Source organism: Mobula birostris, chromosome 7 (assembly GCF_030028105.1).
Source record: "Mobula birostris isolate sMobBir1 chromosome 7, sMobBir1.hap1, whole genome shotgun sequence".
NCBI classification, from domain to species: domain Eukaryota; kingdom Metazoa; phylum Chordata; class Chondrichthyes; order Myliobatiformes; family Myliobatidae; genus Mobula; species Mobula birostris.
The window spans coordinates 177,035,238-177,061,101 of record NC_092376.1 but is presented as its reverse complement, the minus strand read 5'-3'; the positions used below and the strand labels follow the sequence as shown (position 1 = coordinate 177,061,101).

General features: G+C 46.7%; 1 protein-coding gene across 2 annotated transcripts in view; it reads left to right on the top strand.

Annotated features, from left to right (window-relative positions):
* Positions 1 to 25,569, top strand: part of apbb3 (amyloid beta (A4) precursor protein-binding, family B, member 3) — a 58,470-nt gene extending 32,901 nt beyond the window's left edge. For both annotated transcript variants that reach the window (XM_072264148.1, XM_072264147.1), the window contains 7 exons: positions 345 to 472; positions 10,457 to 10,571; positions 16,693 to 16,780; positions 18,633 to 18,716; positions 21,280 to 21,395; positions 23,146 to 23,325; positions 23,960 to 25,569. In XM_072264148.1, the coding sequence (XP_072120249.1) occupies positions 345 to 472; positions 10,457 to 10,571; positions 16,693 to 16,780; positions 18,633 to 18,716; positions 21,280 to 21,395; positions 23,146 to 23,325; positions 23,960 to 24,208 (960 nt within the window). In that variant the 3' untranslated portion in view covers positions 24,209 to 25,569. The remainder of the gene's footprint in view (positions 1 to 344; positions 473 to 10,456; positions 10,572 to 16,692; positions 16,781 to 18,632; positions 18,717 to 21,279; positions 21,396 to 23,145; positions 23,326 to 23,959) is intronic.
* Positions 25,570 to 25,864: the final 295 nt, after the last annotated feature.

Genomic DNA, 25,864 nt, shown 5'->3' with positions numbered 1-25,864 from the left:
GTGTGGGGTGCTCTGGGTTTGGGGTATTTCTGAGTACGGGATTTGTGTGGGGTGCTCTGGGTTTTGGGGTATTTCTGAGTACAGGATTTGTGTGGGGTGCTCTGGGTTTGGTGTATTTCTGAGTACGGGATTTGTGTGGGGTGCTCTGGGTTTTGGGGTATTTCTGAGTATGGGATTTGTGTGGGGTGCTCTGGGTTTGGGGTATTTCTGAGTACAGGATTTGTGTGGGGTGCTCTGGGTTTGGGACATTTTTGAGTACTGTACAAGGATTTGCGTGAGGTACTCTGCTCTGGGTTTGGCGGGACGTTTCTGGAATGTTGAACTCTCTGCCTTTCTGCCCTCAGGGTCAGGACATGGTGCTGGTCCTGAGGAAGGACACGCTGAGCTTGGTGGATCCCATCGACCACAGTCTGATCCATTCCCAACCCATCATCAACATCCGTGTGTGGGGTGTTGGTTGTAACCATGGCAGGTCAGTTTACAGTGCGGAATCTCTCTGCTGCCGGGACCAAAGCAGTTGAAAGACACGAGATTCTGCAGAGCAACACACACAAAATGCTGGAGGAACTCAGCAGGTCAGGCAGCATCTGTGGAAATGAATAAACAGTTGAAAATTTGGCCGAGACCTGATCATCGGGACTGACTTCACCTCGTAACATGTAAATTGAGACTGTACAAACAGGTAAAGCACCCGAATTCAGGACAGAGCACTACAGTTATATAGTAGGTCAGTGTAGACAGAGAAATTGCAGGGGCACCATGGTAGCATAGTGGTTAGCGTTACGCTGTTACTGTCTGGGGGTGTCAGAGTCCAGAATTCAATTCTAACCCAGTCTGTGAGAAGTTTGTATGTCCTTCCCTTCCTGTGACCATGTGGGATTCCTCCGGGTGATCCAGTTTCCTCCCATAGTCCAGTAGGTTAGCAGGTTAACTCAGGGGTCCCCAACCTTTTTTACACCGCGGACCAGTTTAATATTGACAATATTCTTGCCGACCAGGTGGGGGGAGGGTTGTTCAAGTAGGGTTAAACTCACCTCAACATGTCTTTTACAGTTAGAGTTGCCAACTTTCTCACTCCCAAATAAGGGACAAAAGTAGCAGTCAAATACGGGACACTTGTGTTTACCCCGAGAAAGACTACCGTGACCATGAAGCCTTGCACGGGCACCTGTGTGTGCATGCGTGACATGCCGATTTTTTTCCCCACAAATCGGTTTTGGTTTAATCTTCCTGACTACACTGTACATACATTATTTCTACTTTATATAGGCTGTGTATTTATCATATCATTCCTGCTTTTACTATATATTAGTGTTATTTTAGTTTTATGTGTTATTTGGTATGATTTGGTAGGTTATTTTTTGGGTCTGGGAATGCTCAAAAATTTTTCTCATATAAATTAATGGTAATTGCTTCTTCGCTTCACGCCATTTCAGCATGAAAGGTTTCATAGGAACGCTCTACCTTAGTGGGGGAAATACAGGACAAGGGCGGTCCCGTATGGGACAAACCAATTTAGCCCAATATACGGGATGTCCCGTATTGTCAATAATATTGTCAATATTAAATACGGGACAGCTGGCAACCCTACGTTCGAGTTCAACAGTGTGTGACGGAATGAGGAAAGGTGCAGCTGACTCATATCGTTTCCTCACGGCCCGGTAGCACATGCTTTGCGGCCCGGTAGTTGGGGACCGCTGGGTTAACTGGTTGTTGTAACTTGTCCCGTGATTAAGCAGAAGTATTGAAGGGTGACATGCCCATCGGGCCAGAAGGGCCTATTCCACGATGTATCTCTCAACAGTAAATACCTTGGGATCAGGATAGAATAAAATAGAACTGAATCCATCTTATTGTACAAGAGATCTGTTCAACACACTGATAATAGCGGGATAGAAGCTGTCCTTGAGCCTGGTGGGACGTGCTTTCAGGCTTTTGTATCTTCTGCCTGATTATGCTGGTTGGCTTACTGAGGCCGTGAGAAGTTTAAAAGGGGAGGCTTGTTCCTGTGATGTCCATAGAACAGGTCCATAGTACAAGAGTCTGATAAACACAAGAGATTCTGCAGATGCGGGAAAGAGTCTGATGACAGTTGGGTAGAGGCTGTCCTTGAGCCTGGTGGGACTTGCTTTCAGGCTTTTGTATCTTCTGCCCGATGGGAGGGGGGGGGGAGAGAGAATGTCTGGGGTGGGTGGGGTCTTTGATTCTGCTGGCTGCTTTACTGAGACAGTGAGGAGTGTAGACAGAGTCCATGGAGGGGAGGCTGGTTTCTGTGGTGTGCTGAGTTGTGTCCACAACTCTCTGCAGTTTCCTGTGGTCACGGGCAGAGCAGTTGCTGTACCGAGCCGGGATGCGTCCCGACAGTAAACTCACGAGATTCTGCTGGTGCTGAAAACCCAGAGTAAAGTGCTGGAGGAACTCAGCAGGTCAGGCAGCGTCTATGGATAAGAACTGTGGTCCATCTGTAAAGATATGAGAGGGTTATCAGATGGGTGTAAGAGGAACGGGGAAGATCAGGACAGGGAAAGGCTTCCGGCATCTCAAGATTCAAGATTGTTTAATGTCATTCCAGTACACAAGTGGAAGGAGAATGAAATAATTGTTACTCCCAAACCGATGCAGCACAAAAAAACACAAAAGATAGAGAACACAACAAAAGGAAGAAAACACAATAAATATAAATACATAAGATAGCTTATATACATTGATTGTATGTCCATAAAGTGACACTAGGCACAGGAGTGTGTGTACAGAAGGTGACTGACAGGAAATGATAAAGTAGTGGTGGTTGGGGGTGTGGGGGGTGGGTTAGTGGGCGGAGGTGTTGATCAGCCTTACTGCTTGGGGAAAGTAACTGTTTTTGAGTCTGGTGGTCCTGGTGTGGATGCTACGTAGCCTCCTTCCTGGAGTGGAACAAACAGTCCATGAGCAGGGTGGGTGGGATCCTTCATTACGTTACTGGCCCTTTTCCAGCACCTTTCTGTATAGATGCACCTGCTTGTGTTTTCTGCTGTCTGGGTTCACAAGCAGAATTTGGGGTTGGCAGACATCCCACCCTGAAAAAACTCGTTTCAGGGAAGTAGCACCCCTGCCCCCTGCAACCTCATATTCCACCCCCTCCCCCGTCGACCTCCAAGGGTGTATGTAATACTTTGTTTAGTGATTTTGTCTAATCTATAAACCAAGTTGGGTATATGCAGCAAATGTGACATTAAAATCTGTACTTATATTATCATGTTTATTCTATTACAACTTTAAGCAAGTCTACAGGGAGTTTGGCCTCATCACGTAGGACATCAATAGTGTAGCTCCTTGGCAGCTGGCCAGCTAGTTTAAATCAGGGGTCCCTAACCTTTTTAGCACAGCGGACCAGTTTAATATTGACAATATTCTTGCGGACCGGCTGACTGGGGCGGGGGGAGGGGGGGGGGAGGATGGTGTTAAACGCGAAATGCGACCGGAATATAGGTGATAAGTCACTTGTAAGTGGCTAATACACTCAATTTCGTTTCTAAAGGGGTTTATCTAATATCACACAGCGCATATTTTCCTCGCATGAATGTAGTGATGTCAATTATAACAGTAGTCCCAAACCTCCAGGCCGCGAAGAATGCAGCGGTACAGCGGTAGCCAGAACGCACCCAGCACATCTTTAAGAAAAAAGCTGAAATAAACAAGCTAATTGATTACATGCCGGGCGGCACCTAATCAATTAGCTTGCTTATTTCAGCTTTTTTCTTAAAGATGTGCTGGGTGCGTTCCGGCCACTGCTGTATTCTTCACGGCTTGGAGGTTGGGGACCACCGAATTATAAGTCGCTTATAAGTCAATAGCATCATAACATTTTAAGTAACGTTAGGACATTAGACACACAGCACATATTTTCCTCGTATGAACATATAAAATCATTGCAACACACCAATATCGCTGAATCAGTGGGAGCCCTGGGCTTGTTTTCCTGCAACAAGACGGTCCTATCGAGGGGTGATGGGAGACAGCGATACTCGTAGGGGGTTCCTGATGTCCAATCTATTCCGCAATGTAGTTTTCATTGCATTCGTTGCAGAAAACTCCGCTTCGCAGAAATATGTTGGAAATGGAAGCAACGTTTTCAGTGCTTTCGTGGCTATCTCAGGATATTCAGCCTTGACTTTGATCCAGAATGCTGGCAGAGATGTTATGTCAAACATGCTTTTCAGCCCGCCGTCATTTACAAGCTCGAGGAGTTGATCTTTTTCCCGCGCTGACATGGATGATTCACCGGGGACATTCACAAATGGGTCACCGACCCATTCCTTTGCACGTCTTGGGTCACTGATGACCTCACGTGTGTTAAAATTCAACAGTGCGTGACAGGGAATGAGGAAAGGTGCAGCTGACTCATATCGTTTCATATCGCCAAATCATATTGTTTCCTCATGGCCCGGTGGTTGGGGACCACTCTTAGCACGAAGAGAGACCAATCAGGATGCTCGCTCTTCCTCTCCCTCTCAAAAAAAATCTATTTCCAGGATATTGTATATAATTTCTGGGCGTCAGGGAGCCACTATCGATATGCGGGAGACTCCCGGAACTTCCGGGAGGGGTGGGATGTCTGGGTTGGGAGAATTGGCTGAGGTTCTGAGACAACAGCAGGCCTGAGGAAGTTGGGGCCTCTGGAATCTTTCACCAACATCTGGTCTATAAACTGAATTTTTAGTTGTGAGTGTTTACTTGCAGTGAACTGAATATCTTGTTTCCCTTCAGCCCTGCCTTGAATTGGAATGCTTACTGGATGTTCTTTATTTAATTATTTCATTTTCTTCGTGCTGCCGTGGAGACAGGGACAGGTAGAATTTTTGACTTTCTATTTCCTTTCTCTGGCTTTAAATTGAAATGCTGTGGGTCACACCATCGCCTGCTTTTTCGTGATCTATTGACTGCTAAACTCTGCATTGGAATGGGATTTCTGGGTTTCCAGTTAATGATGAAACCAACCGTTTAAACCTTTACAAGGGATTTAAGGAAAGACACTGGGACCCAAGGGTCTGAGGTACAGGAAACAGGTTAGGATTTTATTCCCTGGAGGGTGGAGAATGAGGGGAGATTTGATAGAGATACATGATATAGATAGGGTAAATGCAAGCAGGCTTTTTCCAGTGGGGTTGGGTGAGAGTAGAACTGAAGGTCACAGGTTAAGGGTGAAAGGTGAAATATTTAGGGGGAACCTGAGAGGGAACTTCTTCACTCAGAGGGTGTTGAGAGTGTGGAGTGGGTTGCAAGCACAAGGTACCTGCATGGGAGGGTTATGTAGGGCTTTGGTCCAGGTGTGGAGCAATGGGATTAGGCAGAATAACGGCTTGACACAGACAGACTGGGCCAAAGGAGCAACTTCTATGCTGTAGCACTCTGATGAGATATCAGGGATAGAATTTGGGCAAATTAAGAATTGGATAGTTGGGTTAAGAGAGCAATAAAATAAATGCAAAGCTATTTTTAAATTGTCTAACTGTTTGCAACCTGTGGCGGTTTAATTAGCTTCATGATTTGGCTGGTTTCATCTGCAGTTCTTTAATTATCCTGTTGTTTAAAGCGTCACAGCTTTGACACAGCTCTGTCAGCTGTGAGCTCGGGCCCTCTGCAGGGAATTTCATGGGCCAGTGTAGTTTTTACTGATGGATGTGAACAATCTCTCACTCAACTTCAGCAAAACCAAGGAGATGATTATTGACTACAGGAGGAAGAAGCTGGCCATCCATGAGACAATCTTCATTAGGGGATCGGAGGTGGAGAGGGTTAATAACTTGAAATGCCTTGGAGTTATCATATCAGAGGATCTAACCTGCAGCCAGCGCAGAGAAGGCATGAGAACCCCTCTCGTTGTTTAGAAGTTTGTGAAGAATCAACACGTTATCTAAAACTTTGACAAACTACTATAGATGCACAGTGGAGAGTATCCTGACTGGTTGCATCATGGCCTGGTATGGAAACACCAACGTCCAGGAATGGAAAAACTCACAAAAAGTGGTGGATACAGCCCAGTCCATCACAGGCAAAGTCCTCCCTAGCTTTGCAATTGGTCTGTTATTGTCACATGTACCGAGATACAGTGCAGAAACTTGTCTTGCACACTGTTCATACAGGTCAGATCATTACACCGTGCATCGAGGTAGAACAAGGGAAAACAATAACAGAAGGCAGAATAAAGTTACAGAGAAAGCGTGGCGCAGGTAGATATTAAGGTGCAAGGCCATAACGAGGTCAAGAGTCCAGAGTACAATTGTAACAGCAGGGTAGAGACTGTCCTTAAGCCTGGTGGTACATGCTTTCGGGTTTTTGTATCTTACAGATTTATCTGCTGGACGGTGGCATCTCTGGTAAGCTTGGTGCCGCAGATACTTCATCTGGGACTACAAGAATCTGCAGGGCTTTGTGAAAGCAGCTCAGTTTATCACACAAGCCAGTCTCCCCTCCGTACACTTCTCTCCCCCCTCCCTCTCCCCTCTCCCACCTTTCCCCCTCCTCAAAGCTCCAAACCCTCTTATTCTCAACATACTGACAAAACTTGGGAGTGACAACGTTTGTAATTCATGAACAAACAAGATTCTGCAGATGCTGGAAACCTTAAGCGACACACACAAAATGCTGGAGGAACTCAGCAGGTCAGGCAGCATCTATGAAGAGGAATAACCAGTCCTGATGAAGACTCTTGGCTCGAAACGTCGACTGTTTGTTCCTTTATTGCCTGACATGCCGAGTTCCTCCTGCAGTTAAGTTAGTAATTCTTGTTCTCTTTCCTAAATTTACTGTCAATTCATTTTGTAATGTAATCAAAACCAGCTGGGTGAGATCTTTTAGAGAATATGAAGTTATTAAAGCAAGTTGTTCCAAATTATTGAGTAATTCTAGACCTGTGGGGTTACACAGGCCAGTGATTGAAACTTGGCTGTTTGATGCGTGTGTAGTTACCAAGATGATGAGGTCTATTTCATTGAGCACATCAAATGGTGTGCTGTCAGGAAAGTCGCATCCATTATCGAGGGCCACAACCGTCCAGGCCATGTTCTCTTATTGCTGCTGCCATCAGGCAGGAGGTAAGGGAGCTTTAGGACCCACACCACCAGCTTCAGGAACAATTATTACCCCTCAACCATCAGGCTGCTGACATCATGGATAACCTCACTCACCTCAACACTGAACTGATTCCACAACCTACAGACTCTACAACTCATGTTCTCAGTTTTATGTATCCATTTGAATTTACACAGTTTGACTACTTGTGCACATTGGTTGTTTGTCAGTCTTTGTGCATAGCTTTTCATCGATTCTGTTGTCTTTCTTTGTTCTACTGTGAACACCTGCAAGAAAATGCATCCCAGGGTCGCATATGGTGACATACGAGGGGTGATTGATAAGTTTGTGGCCTAAGGTAGAAGGAGATGAGTTATTAACTTCAAACTTTCTGCATTATCACTCAGAGTTCAACTGCATGTGCATGTAATGAGAGCTGTATAACTCATCTCACATTTGAACATTGACTTCTCTAACTTCCGCTAACGCCCCACCTCCCCCTTGTACCCCATCCGTTATTTATTTATATACACACATTCTTTCTCTCTCTCTCTCTCCTTTTTCTCCCTCTGTCCCTCTGACTATAAACCTTGCCCATTATCTGGGTTTTTCCCCCCTCCCCCTTTTCCTTCTCCCTGGGCCTCCTGTCCCATGATCCTCTCGTATCCCTTTTGCCAATCAACTGTCCAGCTCTTGGCTCCATCCCTCCCCCTCCTGTCTTCTCCTATCATTTCGGATCTCCCCCTCCTCCTCCCACTTTCAAATCTCTTACTAGCTCTTCCTTCAGTTAGTCCCAACGAAGGGTTTCGGCCTGAGACGTCGACTGTACCTCTTCCTAGAGATGCTGCCTGGCCTGCTGCATTCACCAGCAACTTTGATGTGTGTAACTCATCTCCTTCTCCCTTAGGCCGCAAACTTATCAATCACCCCTGCCGTGGACCACTTTTACAAAGAAGGGATCCGTATGCTCCACGACCACTGGACTAAGTGTGTACGTGTAGGAGGGGACTATGTTTGAAAAATAAATGTGCTAGGTTTTCTAAAATTGACTCCTACCTTAGGCCACGAACTTATCAATCACCTCTCGTATGTACTTCGATAATAAATATACTTTGAACTTAGAACTCAGCCATTACTTTGCATTTGGTATTACTGGTGTTGAGAAGCATTTGTTCCTGTGCAGGGATGAAGTTCTTTTAAATTGCAGAATGCTTCACAGAAATACTGGAGGTTGATAACTGGTTGCACCCTTTACAGGAGGGATGTGGGGGCTTGGAAGGGGTGCAGAAGAGATTCATCAGGATGCTGCCTGGATTATTTCTTTTCTAAATGGAGAAAAAATTCAAAAATCTGAGGTGCAAAGAGACTTGGGGTTCTCATGCAGGATTCCCTAAAGGTTAATTTGCAGGTTGCATTCATTTTGAGAGGACTAAAATATAAAAGCAAAGATGTGATGTTGAGTCTTTATAAAGCACTGGTGAGGCCTCGCTTGGAGTATTGTGAGCAGTTTTGTGCTGACATTGGAGAAAGTCCAGAGGAGGTTCATGAGGAAGATTGAAAGGCTTGTCATATGAGAAATGCTTGATAGCTCAGAGTCTGTACTCACTGGAATTCAAAAGAATGGCGGAAGGGTGGGGGCAGGCTCTCATTGAAAACCTGTCAAAGGTTGAAAGGCCTCAATAGGGTGGATGTGGGGAGGGTGTTTCCTATGGTGGAGGCACCTTAAGACCAGAGGACACAGCCTCAGAATAGAGGGGCGTCCATTTAGAATGGACATAAGGGGGAATTTCTTTAGCCAGCTTGTTGCCACAGGTGGCTGTGGAGGCCAAGTCACAGGGTAGATTTAAGGCAGAAGTTGATAGGTTCTTGATTAGTCAGGGCAAGAAGGGATATGGGGAAAAGGCAGAAGGTTGAGGTTAAGAAGGAAACGGGTCAGCCATGATGAAATGGTGGAGCAGACTCGATTCTACTCCTAATCTGCTCCTATACCTTATGGCCTTATGGACTTGAGGGCATTTGCTGTAAGGAGAAGCTGGGCAAACATGTTGTTTTCTCTGGAGTGGCACAGGCTGAGGGTAGACCTGATAGAGGTTTATAAGCTGGAGACACGTAGGTAGAGTAGACAGACAGTAAGCTTTTCCCAGGGATTAAATGTCTCAGACCAGAGGGTGTGCATTTAAATTACTGGAATTAATTTTGTTGATTTTGTCTGAAATATTATATTCAGTTCAGGTCACCCCATTAGAGGACGGTTGGGTAGGCTTAGGACAGTGTGCTGTAGAGGATCTCCAGGATTAGAAGGTATGAACTTTCAGGAGTGGTCGGATAAACTTGGTTGTTTTCTCTGGAGAGGCAGAGAAGAGGGGAGATCTGATAAGATTATGAGAGGAACAGACAGGGAAGATGATCAGAATCTTTTCAAGATCGTTTATTGCCAACTAACTGTACATTTACACAACCAAACCAAACAACATTCCTCTGCACCCACAACACATTTATCTCACACAGCACAAAATATTACCATGAATAAGTTAATAAATATACCTTAAAATGCATGTAGTGCGCAGCACAGGTAACAGCAAATACTCACCAGTACAGAATACATTTTACCCCAGGGTGGAAATGTCATATATGGTTGGCACGGTTAGGATGGTCAGAGTCAACCGATAGTAGATATAGATAGCAGGTTCAAGCTGTTTATGGATGGAGGAGATGAACTGCTGACAGACTGGTAAATTGGATTATTATTGTCACACATACTGAGATAACGTGGAGAATTTTCTTGCATGCCATTCATACAGATCAAATCATTACACAGGGCATTGAGGTAGAACAAGGTAAAACAATAACAGAATGCAGAATGAAGTGTCACAGTTACAGAGAAATGTAGTGCAGGTAAAGTGTAAAATCATAAATGAGGTAGATTGTGAGGCCAAGAGTCCATCTTTTCATACTGAGGACTGTTCAAGAGTCTGATAACAGTGGGGTAGAGGCTGTCCTTGAGCCTGGTGGGACGAGCTTTCTGGCTTTTGTATCTTCTGCCCGATGGGAGAGGGGGGAAGAGAGAATGTCTGGGTGGGTGCGGTCTTTGATTCTGCTGGCTGCTTTACTGAGACAGGGAGAGTGTAGACAGAGTCCGTGGAGGAAAGGCTGGTTTCTGTGATGTGCTGAGCTGTGTCCACAACTCTCTGCAGTTTCCTGCGGTCACGGGAAGAGTAGTTGCTACACTGAGCTGTGATACATCAGGGTAGGATGCTCTCTATGGTGCATCGATAATAATGATTTGTATGAACCTGTGATGTGCTGAGCTGTGCCTACAACTCTCTGTAGACACAAAGATCATTTGTGGAACCTTTTTGTTGAGTGTGTTCACCACTGAGTGTGTTTTTCTCTCTCCCCCTCGTAGAGACTTCGCCTACGTGGCCAGCGACAAGGACACCTGCATGCAGAAGTGCCACGTCTTCCACTGCGACACGCCAGCCAAGGCCATTGCCTCGGCCCTACACCAACTGTGCTCCCAGGCAAGTCCACTCCACTGTTAGCCGGGGCCATGCTGCCCTCTGCTTAACGTGGCAACGACTGAGATCCTGGTTCAATGCTGGGAATATCGGTGGTGTGCCTGAACCTCAGTTCCTTGGTCGTGCCGTTGATTCAAGAGCACATTAAAATGGACGGAGAAATACTGTATATATCTCCAAAAGCATAATTTCCAACTCGTTCAAGGGTGTTTTCTTTATCTATAGCAAAATCATTCAATCAAAGAAACATTCAGTATGGAAACAGGCCCTTCAGTCCATCTCATCCATACTGACCGAGATTCCCATCTAAGCCAGTCCCACTTACCTGCTTCCGGCCCATCTCTCTCTCAATCAGTGCCTCCCAAACGTGGTAGACCCCTACCACTAACTGAGGGGTCTGTGGTCCCTAGGTTGGAACGCCTGCTCTAAACCACTCCACTCCGTCGACCTTCTTAAGCCACATCAGTGATGGGGTCCACCATCATTGACCTAACTTAGAGCACTACAGCCAAGAAATAGGCCTTTTAGCCCATCTAGCCAAACTCTTATTCAGCCTAGTCCCATCGACTAGCACCTGATCCACAGGCCTTCATAGCACTCCCATCCATGTACTTATCCAAACATTCAGTACTCCGCAAAAGCCTAAGGCACAGGGTATATGTAGCTTAGGATGCCTAAGACTTTTGCCCAGTACTGTATTTGTCAAGGTGGAGCAGAGAGCTAGTTTGTAAATCTTGCCCTGGGATACCAGGCAAGGTCATTTGATTCCACACAATTGGTTTATTGATCATCACAGAATGTCTCTCTGGTGCTTCCCACTCGCTCCCCTCTCCCTTCCCTTTTCCCAACCATGATTCCCCTCTCCCTGTTCCCCCCCCACCCCACTCTCAGTCCACAACAGAGACCCATATCAGAATCAGGTTTATCATCACTCACATATGTCATGAAATTTGTTTTTTTTTGTGGCAGCAGTACAGCGTGATACATAAAATTACTACAGTACTGTGCAGAAGTCTTAGGCACCCTAGCTATATACTGTATAAGAGCTAAAGAGAGGGCATGTAATATAGCAAAAATTATTGGGAAGTTAGAGGATTGGGAAGTACCAAAGTGTTTTATAGATATATAAAGAGTAAAAGAAAGACGAGAGTAGATTTAGGACTGCTGGAAAATGACGCTGGAGAGGTAGTAATGGGGGACAAGGAAATGGCAGAAGAACTTAATTAGTATTTTGTGTCAGTCTTCTCTGTGGAAGACACTAGCAGAGTGCTAGAAATGCGAAAGTGTCAGGGGGCAGAATTGAGTGTCATTGCCATTACTAAGGAGAAGGTTATTTGGGTAGCTGAAAAGTTTGAAGATAGACAAGTCACATGGACCAGATGGACTACACCCCAGGGTTCTGAAAGAGCTGGCTGAAGAGATTGTGGAGGCATTAGTAGTGATCTTTCAAGAATCACTAGATTCTGGAATGGTTCCAGAGGACTATAAAGTTGCAAATGTTGCTCCACTCTTTAAGGAGAGAGGGAGGCAGAAGAAAGGAAATTAGGTCAGTTAGCCTGACTTCAGTGGTGGGGAAGATGTTGGAGTCTATTATTAAAGATGTGGTTTTGGAGTTCTTGGAGGTACATGATAAAATAGTCAGCAAGGTTTTCTAAAGAGCGAAATCTTGCTTGACAAAGCTATTGGAACTCCTTGAGGAAATAACAGGCATGGTAGACAAGGGAGAGTCAGTGGATGTTGTTTACTTGGATTTCCAGAAGGCCTTTGACAGGGTGTCAGACATGAGGCTGCTTAACAAGGTAAAGGCCCATGGTATTACAGGATGGATACTAGCTTGGTTAAGTAGTTGGCTGATTGGCAGGAGGCAAACAGTGGGAACAAAGGGAGCCTTTTCTGGTTGGCTGCCGGTGACTAGTGGTGTTCCACAGGGGTTGGTGATGGAACGGCTTCTTTTCATGTTGTATGTCAACAATTTGGATGAAGGAATTGATGGATTTGTGGCCAAGTTTGCAGGCAATAGGAAGATGGGTAGAGGGGCAGGTGGCATTGAAGAAGCAGGGAAGCAGCAGATGGACTTAGTCAGATTGGGGGAATGGGTAAGGAAGTGCCGGATGGAATGTAGTGCAGGGAAATGCATGGTCATGCACCTTGGCATAAGGATTAAAGGCATGGACTATTTTCTAAATAGGAAGAAAATTCAAAAATCAGAGGTGCAAACGGACTTGGGAGGATTCCCTACAGATTAAGATTGACTTGGTACCAAGGAAGACAATTGCAATGTTAGCATCCATTTCAAGGGGACTAAGATATAAGCACAAGGATGTGGTGCTGAGGCTTTGATAAGGAATTAGTGAGGCTGCCCCCAAAGTATTGTGAGTAGTTTTGGGCTCCTTATCTAAGGAAAAAAAATTTGCTGGCAATGGAGAAGATCCAAAGAAGGTTCACAAGAGTGAGTCCAGGAATGAAAGGATTAACAAATGAGGAGCGTTTGATGTCCCTGTGCCTGTACTCACTGGAGTTTAGAAGAATGAGGGGGTATCTCAGTGAAAACCTATTGAATATTGAAAAGCTGAGTTAGAGAGGATGTTTCCGACAGCTGGAGTGTCTAGGACCAGAGGCCACAACCTCAGATTAAAAGGGTGTCCCTTCAGAATAGACACGAGGAAGAATTTTTTTCAGCCAGAGGGTGGTGAATCTGTGGAATTCATTGCCACAGATGGCTGTGCAGGTCAGTTCATGGATATATTTAAAGCAAAGTTGATTGGTTCTCTATGAGTCAGGGCATCAAAAGTTAGGAGGAGAAAGCAGGAGGATGGAGTTGAGAGTGATAACAAATCAGCCATGATGGAATGGCAGAGATGATCAATGGGCCGAATGGCCTAATTCTGCCCCTGGGTCTTTATGTTCTTCTGGTCAAATGCCCCCAGATTCTACCATTTACCTACAGATTAAGCACAAAGTGCAGAGACCAACTAACCCACCAACCTGCACGTCTTTAGGATGGGGGTGAAACCTGGAGCACTCAGAGGAAACCCACATGGTCACCAGGAGAACGTACAAATTCCCCACGGACGGCAGCCGCGGTCAAAACCGAACCCTTGTCTTTGGCAACGGCTCTATGAGCAGGTCCTCTATGCCAGCCAAGTCTTTGGATTCCTTCTAAGTAACATATCCTTAGCAGACATCTCACCCGGCAAAAACTCATTTCAGGGAGGTAGCGCCATCGATTTGCGGGAGACTCCCGGAACTTCCGGGAGAGGTGGGATGTCTGCAATAGAGTAGCTCCTTAGCAGCTGGCCAGCTAGTTTAAATAACGTTAGCTACGCTAATGAACGAATGACACCTGTTAAACTCACCTCAACATGTCTTTTACAGTCTTTTTTTTATATTTCAAAATATACTTTATTCAAAAATAAATATATACAATAAACCATTCAATAACTTTTCATCCTTTACATACGTTTCCATTATACTCAGTAAAATACCCGTGTTTATAGCCACCCACGTGGCACTCCAGTAGTTCAGCTTAGCATCTCATTGTTGAGGGGTATACTCCCCGCCCACCGACCCCTCCCACTCCCACGGGTGGAGAAACCTATACTGTGGTCCTTCCCCACCGGGCCCTTGCGATGGCTGCACCGAGTTTCAGTGCGTCCCTCAGCACGTACTCCTGCAGCCGAGAGTGTGCCAGTCGGCAGCATTCTCCCACGGACATCTCCATGTGCTGGTAGATCACCAAGTTTCGGGCTGACCAAAGAGCGTCTTTCACCGAGTTGATGATCTGCCAGCAGCACCGGATGTTGGTCTCCGTGTGCGTCCCCGGGAACAGCCCGTAGATCAGAGAGTCCTCTGTCACGCAGCTGCTGGGGATGAAACGTGACACTAGCCCGTCCATCCTCCTCCACACCCTCTTTGCGAACTGGCAGTGTGCAAAGAGGTGGGTCACAGACTCCTCCTCACTGCAGTCCTCCCGTGGGCAGTGGGGTGCGGAGACGACGTTCCGGGCGTACAGGAGGGCTCTGACTGGGAGGGCCCCTCTCACCGCCAGCCAGGCGAGGTCTTGGTGCCTGTTGGTGAGATCTGGCGATGAGGCATTTTGCCAGATGAACTGGACAGTCTGCTCAGGGAACCACCCCACTGTGTCCATCACGTCCTTCTCCTGCAGTGCCTGCAGGACACTTCGTGCCGACCACTGCCTGATGGCCTTGTGGTCAAAGGCGTTCTCCTGGAAGAACTTTGCTACGTGGGATAGGTATGCCGGCAACGACCAGCTGACTGGGGCGTTGCGCGGGAGTGGGGCCAGACCCATCCTTCGCAGCCAGGGCGACAAGTAGAACCTGGGCACATAGTGGTACTTGGTGCCCACATACCTGGGCTCTACACACAACCTGATGCAGCCACATACGAAGCTGGCCATCAGGGTGAGGGCGACATTGGGGACGTTCTTGCCCCCGTTGTCCAGGGACTTGTGCATGGCGGTCCGTCTCACCCGCTCCATCTTGGATCCCCAGACGAATCTGAAGACAGCCCGGGTGATTTCCGAGCTGTAGGAGCGGGGGACGGGCCAGACCTGCGCCAAGTACAGCAGCCCTGAGAGCACCTCACACCTGATGACCAGGTTCTTGCCCGTTATCGACAGGGAGCGCCCTCCCCACAGTCCCAGTTTCTGTTTCACCTTGGCAGTCCGCTCCTGCCAGTTCTTGTTGCACGCCTCAGCCCTAACCCACCACAGGTCACTGTTGCAAACAGTGCAGCGAGCAACACTGTCATTATTTTTGACCCCTATTAGGCAGGGGTACACTTTAGTGTCGTCTGGGGTGACATACGTTTTATACTTTTTTTGGAACACTCTGCCATCGTGTGCGCGTGCTCTCTCTCTCTCTCGCTTGCTCGCTCTCAAAAGAAATTGAATTCCAGGACATTGTATATAATTTGCGGGCATCAGGGAGCCACTATTAATATGCGGGAGACTCCCGGAACTTCCGGGAGAGGTGGGGTGTCTGCCTTAGGGTCAAATGTGAGTTTATTGTCATCTGCCCAAGTCCAATAAAAAACTGACGCAGCAGTATCACTGGCACAGCGTATCACTGGCACAGCGTATCACTGGCACAGAGTATCACTGGCACAGAGTGTCAGATAAGCAGCGTTCAGAAGGAAAAGCATCAATTTTATAAAACTTTTACAAGGAAACACGAAAGGAACAAAGTTCACTGTCACGCAGAGTGGTCATGGTGTTGCTGTCCTGAGGTAGTGATTGTGGTTGTGCCAGTTGGTTCAAGAGCCAAATGGTAGAAGGGAAGTAGCTGTTCCTGAACCCAGTGGTGTGGGAACTCCTGCCCAACGGGAGCCGCAGGGAGACGGCATGGCCCATATGGCGTATCTGCCTCTACCACCACCTCTGATGGTATGTTCATTGCATCCACTACTCTCTGTGTTTTAAAAAAAAACCTACCTCTGAATCCCCCCTCCCCATACTTTCCTCCAAACACCTTGAAATTATGCCCCCTCGTATTAGCCATTTCTGTCCTGGGGAAAAAATTCTCTGGCCGTCCACTCGATCGATGCCCCTTATCTTGTACAACTTGAACAAATCACCTCTCATCCTCCTTCGATCCAAAGAGAAAAGCTCTATTTCACTCAGTATATCTCATAAGGCATGCTCTCTAATCCAGGGAATCCTGGTGAATCTTCTCTACACCCGCTCTGAAGCTTCCCCATCCTTCCTATAATGAGGCAACCAGAATTGAATACAATACTCCAAGTGTGATCTAACCAGAGTTTTATAGAGAGGCAACATTACCTCACGGCTATGAAGTCAATTCCATGACTATTGAATCTTGCCTGGGTGTTAGTTTGCCCAGAGTTCAGCAGATATGCAAACCGGAAGAGATGAGGGTGTCACTGAGCTATCACACGAAGTCTAGAGCAGGAGTTCCTGTCCCCTTGTGTACGACAGGCCTCTCGTGTTATCTGAGAGGTTTGTGGACCCCAGGTTGGGAACCCCTGGTCCAGAGAAACACCCCCACCCCTCACTTCACCCCAGTCCAGGCAACCCAGAGAAATCGTACAGGACGCCGGTCTCTTTTCTGTCTCAAAGCCTGAAACCTTCCATAACTTATTCCAGATCATGGCAAAACACACGATGAATGACGACTTCGCAAAGGTCCCGGGAGCGGAGAAGGACTTGTGTCAGGACGACCTGCCCCTAAAAGGTACCTGGTCTTTTAATTACTGGGGTCAAATAGCACCAGAGCAGAGACAGGTGTATGATAGTTAGGTAAGTAGATGGATACTTTATTGATCACAAAGGAAATTAGTGTCACAGTAGCATTACAGGTGCACAGACACACAAATATACAAATATTAGAAGAGAAGTAGAAAGAATAAAGAATAAGTTACCACAAACAGTCTTAACGGTTATAGGTTGACTCTTTACAGAACCTAATGGCCGAGGGTAAGAATGACCATCGAGGGTGAGGGCGGTGATGTGGGCAGCCTATATTTGTTGCAGAAGCATGGTAACACTTGTGGGCTGCCCAGCACGATCCTCGTTGATTTGTTGTGACGCAAGTGATGCATTTCCACTATTATAATAATAACAACATTACAGGATCCTGTAGAGGTTTAACTCAATCTGATTACTTAGACAGGCACAATCAACTGGCAAATATCATTCATCAAAATCTTACAAAAGACACCATAGCTTACTATAAATACAAGCCTGATCCAGTTTTAGAATCAGAGTCCTACAAATTATATTATAACTGGTCCATTATTGCAGATAGGACAATCCATGATAACAGTCTGGATATAATATTGCAGGATAAACAAGCAAGAATAACTTACTTAATAGATATAGCCATTCCAAACACACATAACATACAGAAATCAATAACTGATAAACACCAGAAATATGCTAAATTGGAATTGAAAGACGATGGAACATGAACAGGTTATACATTGTCCCAGTAGTAGTAGTAGTAGTAGTAGGCAGCCGTCGATCCCAGGGGATCATGGGTTTACACCTCTGGTGGACTGTGTCCCCTCCAGGGTGCAAGCCTGGGTGGGAAGATTTGAAGAACCGGCTGTTGCCCATGCAACAGGTTCCCCCCCTCCACGTCATTGACGTAGTCCAAGGGAAGGGCAAGCACTGATACAGCTTGGCACCTTGTGTCGTCGCAGAGGTTGCCAGAGTGAAGTTGTAAACAACATCAAACTGCCTGAGGGATCCTGGCTCCAGATTTCTTCCTCAGGGTTTACTCCTGAAACCTTTCCCATTGGTGGGTATGGCCGCAAGGCAGTGGAGGTTTAAAATCAGAGTTTTCCTTCTCCTAGCCGGGCTGCCGTCCAAGGCTGATGAGCCCCACCTGCCTGAAGCAACTGGTTTTGAGGTGCCAGTGGTCCGCCTTTGCCCCTTCTCTTGTCAGTAGAAACTGTTCCACTGGGCCCAGTAGCTAAGCCACAGGTGAAGGCCAAGAATTGGACTTGGTCGTCAGAGGCTGTTAGTGATGCCCACCACTGGCAGCACTTTATAGATAGTGGGAGCTCATCCCCACTCTTCCCCTGTCTAAGACAACCTTAGGAATCGTTCCGGTAGTATCATCCCAGAGTCACAACGTAATAGCATTAAACAAGTCTTTGCCTTGTCCTGCCCTTTACTCTCTACGGATCTCACTGTGGATCTCCTCTTCCCAGTCCACTAGAGCAGACTTGTCACTGAGTGTGAGGCCAGCCAGCTATCCTCACCTGGTTTAGCCCACCTGTTGAAGCGGTGTACCGGGGTGTGACAGCTACTTGGAGCGACAGGGGAGAGCTGAGTGTCTGGTGAGGTTCAAAGGTGACAGTGCTGCCCCAGAATGGACATGATAAGCCCCTTCACCGTTGGGTGGGGGGAGAGTTAGTGATAGGAAGAGTGTCCATGGGCAGTGGGAGGGGATTCAGTGGGGGAGAGGAGAGCTGGTGCTGGGGAAGAGTGTCCGTGGGCTGTGGGAGGTGTTCAGTTGGTTCTGTATTGGCAGGAACATACTGTACATTCCACAAACACTGCCTGCTCTTATTTTCCAGTGGATCTGCTGGAGACTGTGAGGCAGTCGACACAGACATTTCGGGTGCAGTATGTTGGATTCCTGCCTGTGGCCACCTCGAGAGGTGAGTAATTCCCTCCGTGAATCCAAAGTTCAAAGTATATGTACATTATACAACCTTGAGGTTCTTCTCTTTACAGGGAGCCACAGAAAAAGCCCAAGGAACCCATTAAAAAAGGACCGTCAAACACCCAATGTGCAGAAATCTGGGCAGTGACCCAAGAGTCGCAAAGCAACAGTTGGTCACTCTCTCCTTCCCACGTGGACCAGGGACCCCTCACTGAAGCTTTTCAAGAACAGGGGCTTAATTCCAACTCACATTTCCTCTTCAATCCCTGGAGTGTTATTCCTGTCATTGTGGATATGAAAATGAAATAACTGTTCCCAGAACACACTCACTCTTATGACTTAACCACACTTTATTTTACTTGTGCACAAGGAGACCAGCTTGGTCCCTGTCACCCACACGGTTCTGAATTCTGAGCAGAAAACTGCTATTTTCATACAGAATTGGGTTACCGGTTACGGATATTGACCATTTGATAAATTATATATGTTTGAATTCCTTACTTGCAAGATCAATTGTCATTCACAGTAGAGGTGTTCAAACTCAACAGAAACTGTAAGCTGACAACCACTCACACTTCCAAATTAGTAAGGCTTTTGTCCCCTAGTTTTTGGGTGTATTTCACATCCTCCCCATCTCATCTGTCTCCGGAGAGAAATTATGTTCTTCAAAGATCTTTCTAGAGAAGTTCTCACTTCAGGGACCCCACTCGTATAGTTTGAATACACACTCCTGCAGTCTCCCTCTCCTATCTAGTTTGTGGAGAGCAGAGGTGGCTCAGGTGGTCTCACTTCAAAGGTGTCCATTGTCTGGGTTTGAACACACACTGCCATAGTCACCCTCTCCTGCACGTTGTTTTCAGTCCTTGCCTTACTGCAACTCCCACATCCACTCCTTGTCCTTCCCATCATGGTCGCTGGGATAAGGCATGGTTTCATTGTGTTGGGTCTGAGTATTCTCCACCTAACTTTCTGTCCCCAGCTCTGTGAAGTGGTGGGGATATCAAGACCATGAAATGATCTGGAAATGGTGGCATGACCGCCAGGATGCTGATGGAGAGGTACAGTGCTGTGCAAAACTCTCAGGCACACACACATACCTGTATCCAGGGTGCCTAAGACGTTTGCATAGTACTGTATTTGTCAACGTGAAGCGGAGAACGAGTTTGTAAATCTGGCAGGAACAAAGGATGTTGGGAATGGTGAGGGTGTAGTGCCACAGGACGGATATGGAACAGGTGGCAGAGAAGGAGTGCCGGGGCAGGGGGGGATGGCATGGGTGCAGACACACCCAGCTCTGAGACACCAGGCTAGGTCATTTCATTCCAAACAATTGGTTTATGGATCATCACAGAACATCTCTCTGGTGCTTCCTGCTCCCTCCCCTCTCTCTTCCCCTTTTCCCAACCATGTTTCCCCTCTCCCTGCCCCCTTCCCACTCTCAGTCCACAACAAAGACCCATATCAGAATCAGGTTTATCATCACTCACATTATGAAATTTGTCTTTTCTTGCAGCGGCAGTACAGTGTAACACATAAAATTACTACAATACTGGGCAAAAGCCTCACGTACCAGAGCTATATATATATGCCCTCCTCACCACATCTACACGAAATGCTGTCGCAGGAAAACAGTATCCACCGTGTGGACCCGCACCACCCACACCATACTCTCTGCCATCAGGAAGAAGATACAGGCGCCTCAGGGTCCACATCAGAAGGTTCAGGAAACAGTCATTACCCCTCAGTCATCAGACTCTTGAACTAAAGGGATAACTTCACTCAATTTTACTAACCCCATCACTGACCTGTTCCCACAGCCTATGGACTCACTTTCAAGGACTCTTCATCTCATGTTCTTGATATTTATTGTTTATTTATTATTTGTTTTTTAATTCTCTATTTGTATTTGCTGTCTTTTGCACATTAGATGTTTGTCCATCTTGTTCTCTAGAATTTTTCATGGATCTGTTGTGTTTCTTTCTATTTACTGTGATTGCCTGCAAGAAAATTAATCTCAGGGTTATATATGTACATTGATAGTAAATTTACTTTGAACTTTGAAACTTCTGAACTTTGAGAGCATTCTGATTGGTTGTATCACCATCTAGTCTGGAGAAACCTGGATGGCAGGAGGCTACAGTGGGTTGTGAACACAGCCAAATCCATCATAGGCACAACCCTCCCAGCATTGAGGACATCTTCAAAGGGTGATGCATCATTAAGGACCTTCCTCATTACTACCATCGAGGAGGTACAGGAGCCCGAAGACAGACACACACACACACACACCATTTTAGGAACAGCTTCTTCCCCTCCACCATCAGAATTCTGAACGGTCCATGAACCTGTGAACACTACCTCACTATTCCTCTTTTGCACAATTCATTTATTTTGTTTTTATATTTTAATTTAGCTGCAAAATGCAGATTTCATGACAGCAGAGACCATAAACTTGATTCCGATTCAGACTCTTGATTTTCCGAGAAGGTTGTCGTTATTTTTTAGCGGGTAAATTTCCAGCGTGTGTTTAAAGTCCTCGATGTCTCTTGGTTTCCTAGGGATGTCGCTGGTTAACGAAGTGATCCAGAGTCTGTTAGATTCCTCGGATCGGGAAGCGTGGCCATCCGTACAGCTGCGGGTCACTGACACCACGCTGTCCGTCTGTAAGGGAGAGGTGAGTCCCGGTTTGAACCTCCCGATCACATTCTGCAAAGACCTGTGCCACACAGCCACCCATTTCTATGCTGTGTCGCTTTGGTTGTGAACATTTTAAAGACCTTTAGATGGGCACGGTGGGTGTGACGGAAATTATGCTCTGTAGGAGGGAGATCATAAGATACAGGAGCAGAACTAGTCCAATTGGCTCATTGAATCTCCTCCACCATTTCATTATGGTTGATCCTATTTTCTTCTCAGCCCTGAACTCCTGTCTTCTCCCCATATTCCTTCATCCCCGACCAATCAAGAATCTATCAACCTCTGCCTTAAATATACAAATGTTTGTACATAAAGACAGCCTCCCTAGCTGCCTGTAGCAAAGAATTCCACAGATTCATCACTCTTCTGTCTAAAGGAACTCCTCCTCATGTAAAGATGGAATATGAAAGTAAGCTAGCCAATAATATCAAAGAAGATATGAAAAGTTTCTTCAGATACATAAAGTGTAAAAGAGAGGCAAAAGTGGATATTGGATCACTGGAAAATAATGCTGGAGAGGTAGTAACAGGGGACAATGAAATGGTGGATGAACTGAATAAGTATTTTGCATCAGTCTTCACTGTAGAAAACACTAGCAGTATGGTGGAAGTTCCAGGTAGTAGGTCACCATGAGGTGTGTGAAGTTACCATAACTAGGGAGAAAGTTCTTGGGAATCGGAAAGGTCTGAAGATTGATAGGTAAGTCACCTGGATCGAATAGGGTTTTGAAGTGGAGGCATTAGTAATGATCTTTTCAGAATCACTATAGTCTGACCTCACTGGTTGGGAAGATGTTGGAGTCGATTGCTAAAGGATGTGGTTTCAGGGTAATTGGAGGTACATGATAAAATCAGCCATAGTCAGAATGGTTTCCTCAAGGGAAAATCTTACTTGACAAATTTGTTGGTATTCTTTGAAGAAATAACAAGCAGGGTAGGGAAAGGAGAATCGGTTCATGCTGTGGTGGTAGAGGCAGGGCAGATACATTTAATAAACTCCTAGACAGACACATGGAAGATGGCAAAATGGAGGACTATGTGGGAGGGAAAGGTGGTGGGGGGGAGATACATACAAAATGATTAGAGGCATAGATTGAGTGGACAGCTTGACAACTCTTTTACAGAGTGGAAATGGTTAATACGAGAGGGCATAATTTTAAGGTGATTGGTGGAAAGTACAGCAAGGATTTTGGTGTAAATTCTTTCTGCACAGAGTGGTGGGTGTCTGGAACGTGCTGGCGGGGATGGTGATGAAGCTGATACATTACGGAGATCTAAAGACTTTTAGGCAGGCATGTGGATGATAGGAAAATGGAGAGCTCTGTGGGAGGAAGGGTTAAATTGATCACAGAAGAGGCTAAAAGGTTGGCACAACATCATGGACCAAAGCAGCTGTACTGTGCTGTAAAGTTTTATGTTCTAATTCTCCCCTGTTTGGTGATCACATATCTGTCACTGGCTGAGATTAATTTAGTGATTAATAAGGAAGAACACATTAGAACAAGATTAAACGGAGTTCATTGTCATGCAAAGTGGTTGTAACGTTGCTATACTGAGCTCGTGATTAGGGTTCAAGAACCGAATGGTTGAAGGGATGTAGCTGTTCCCGAACCCAGTGGCGAGGGACTTCCGGCTCTGTACCTTCTGCCCGATGGGAGTAGTGAGTAGATGGAGGGGTCCAGATTCTGGGGATGTCTCTTGAGTGACATTCTGTTTGTTATTGTCCAGGAGAGGGAAGATCCGTGGTGGGAATGCCGTGTCCGGTACCTGACCTTCCTGGGAGTGGGGAAGGACCCCCACACCTTCGGCCTCGTGGTGGATACCAGTCAACAGTGCTTTGAGTGCCACGTCTTCTGGTGCGAGCCAGATGCTGGTTATGTCTCCGAGGCTGTTCAGGCTGCCTGCATGGTGAGTCTCCTAGTACACAGTGCATTCGGCCCTTTCCTTGGCGCTAGCTCTGAGCAGTTAGCGTAATGCTATTGCGGCACCAGTGGCAAGGAGGGGCTGAAGTAACGAGCTGGGTAGTTGATTGGTGAAAGAGATAAAGGGAATCTGAAAGGAGAGGGTAGAAGACCATGGAAGAAAAGGAAGGAGGAGGAGCACTAGAGGGAGGAGATGGGCAGCTAAAGAGTTAAGGTGAGAGAGGAACAAGAATGGGGAATTCTGCAAATGCTGGAAATCCAGAGAAACACACACAAAATGCTGGAGGAACCCAGCAGGTCCGGCAGCATCTATGGAGAAGAATAGAGTCGACGTTTTGGGTAGAGACCCTTCATCTGGATTATGAACCGAAACATCGACTCTTTATTCCTCTTATAGATGCTGCTTGACATGCTGAGTTCCTCCAGCATTGTGTGTTTGTTGTTCTTTAGGACCCAGTTGTTTCTGGAAGAGCTAGTAGGGCAGAGCTGGCTGACTGGCCTCGGTTGGTGAACTCGTGTGTGGTTATACTTTGTGGCAGGACGTCAGTACACGGGATCACCTGCGCCCCAAGGTATTCTAGCTGCCGCCTGACACTCCCTCCCTGCTTCTATCCCAACAGCTGCAGTATCAGAAGTGTCTGGTGGCCGCTGCTCCGCTGGCTGGCTCAAGGGGAGCCCTTGGGGCAGAGAGCACCACCGCGGGCCTGAAGAAAAACGCCGCCCCGCCACTGCCGCTCGGCATCACAGAACCAGAGGCCGGAGCCTTGGTCCCCACCCCCAAGCTGTCAGCAGCCTCAAACCTGAAGCGGGGCTTGCTGGCGCTGATCGACACGCTCCGGCAGAAGCCGTCCGTGCTGCAGATGCCCTAGTGTCTGGGGGGAGGCGAGGGAACGGTAGAGGGAGGGAGCACCAGGGGAAGGGAGCTCGAAGCTGAAGGTTTGCGGGGATAGAGAATATCAGTGGCATAGTTGGAGATGCTCCCTCGCAGCTTCCAAGACCCTGGTTCGATCCTGACCACCGCACCGTCTGTCTGTCCGTGGAGTTTGCACATTCTCCCCGTGACCATGTAGGTTTTCTCCCCGGATGCTCCAGTTTCCTCCGAACATAGAACAGTACAGGCCCTTCAGCCTGCAATGTTGTGCCAGCCCTTTAACCTTCTCTACAATCAATCTAACCCTTCCCCTCACATACCCCTCCACTTTTCTTTCATCCATGTGCCTCTCTAAGTTTCTTAAATGTCCCTAATGTACCTGCCTCTGCCCCCACCCCTGGCAGGGTGTTCCACACACCCTCCACTCTCTGTGTAAAACACCTGCCTCTGACATCCCCCGATACTTTCCCTCAATCACCTTAAAATAATGCCCCCTTGTATTAGCCATTGCCAACCTGGGAAAAAGTCTCTGGCTGTCCACTCAATCTATGTCTTTTATCATGTACATCTCTCTTAAGTCTTCCTTTGTTCCACAGAGAAAAGCCTAGCTCACTCAACCTGTCCTCAAAAGACATACTCTCTAATCCAGACAGCATCCTGGTAAATCTCCTCTGCACCCTTTCTACAGCTTCCACATCCTTCCTATAATGAGGTGACCAGCACTGAACACAATACTCCAGGTGTGGCCTATCCAGGGTTTTAATGGAGCTGTAAGATTACCTTGTGGCTCTCAAACTCAATCCCCCAACTAATGAAGGCCAACGCACCAAAGCCTTCTTAACCACCTTATCAACTTGTGTGACAATTTTGAAAGATCTATGGATGTGGACCCCAAGGTCCCTCTGTTCCTCCACACTGCTGAGAACCCTGCCGTTAACCCTGTACTCCGCCTTCAAGTTCGACCTTCCAAAGTGAATCACTTCACTTTCCTGGATGGAACTCCACCTGCCATTTCTCAGCCCAGCTCTGCATCCTGTCAATGTCCCACAACAACCTTCTACACCACCAACCTTTGTGTCATGAAGGGGAATGAAAAAGTGCATAACAACAGGGCAAGCTCCAACTCATCCCTTCCCTGGGCAAATCTTCCATTCCTCCCCCTCCTACAAGCACTTGGGAGCTGCACGAAGAGCTTGTCTTTACTGCAAGTCCCCAGGTTGTTCTCCTTCCCCTCTGCAGTTCCCATTTTTAATGGTTTGTGTGCCAGCCCTTTGAAGGTGTCTGTAATGTCGTTACATTTATGCTTTCTCTCTTGGCAGCGATGTTTGATCGGCCCAATCTTTATTGAATAAATTTCTAAAATATTAAGACAGTGACTTGCTTAATGAATTCCATAAGACATAGGATCAGAATGAGGCCATTCAGCCCATCGGGTCTGCTCCACCATTCCAGCATGGCTCATTTATTATCCCTCTCAACTCCATTCTCCTGCCTTCGCCTCGTAATCTCTAGTGCCGTCTAACCAAGAACCTATCAACCTCCACTTTAAATATAATCACTTGACCTCCACAGCCGTTCATAGCAATTAATTCGACAGATTCGCCATCCTCTGACTAAAGAAATTCTTCCTCATCACTGTTATAACTGGACTGCT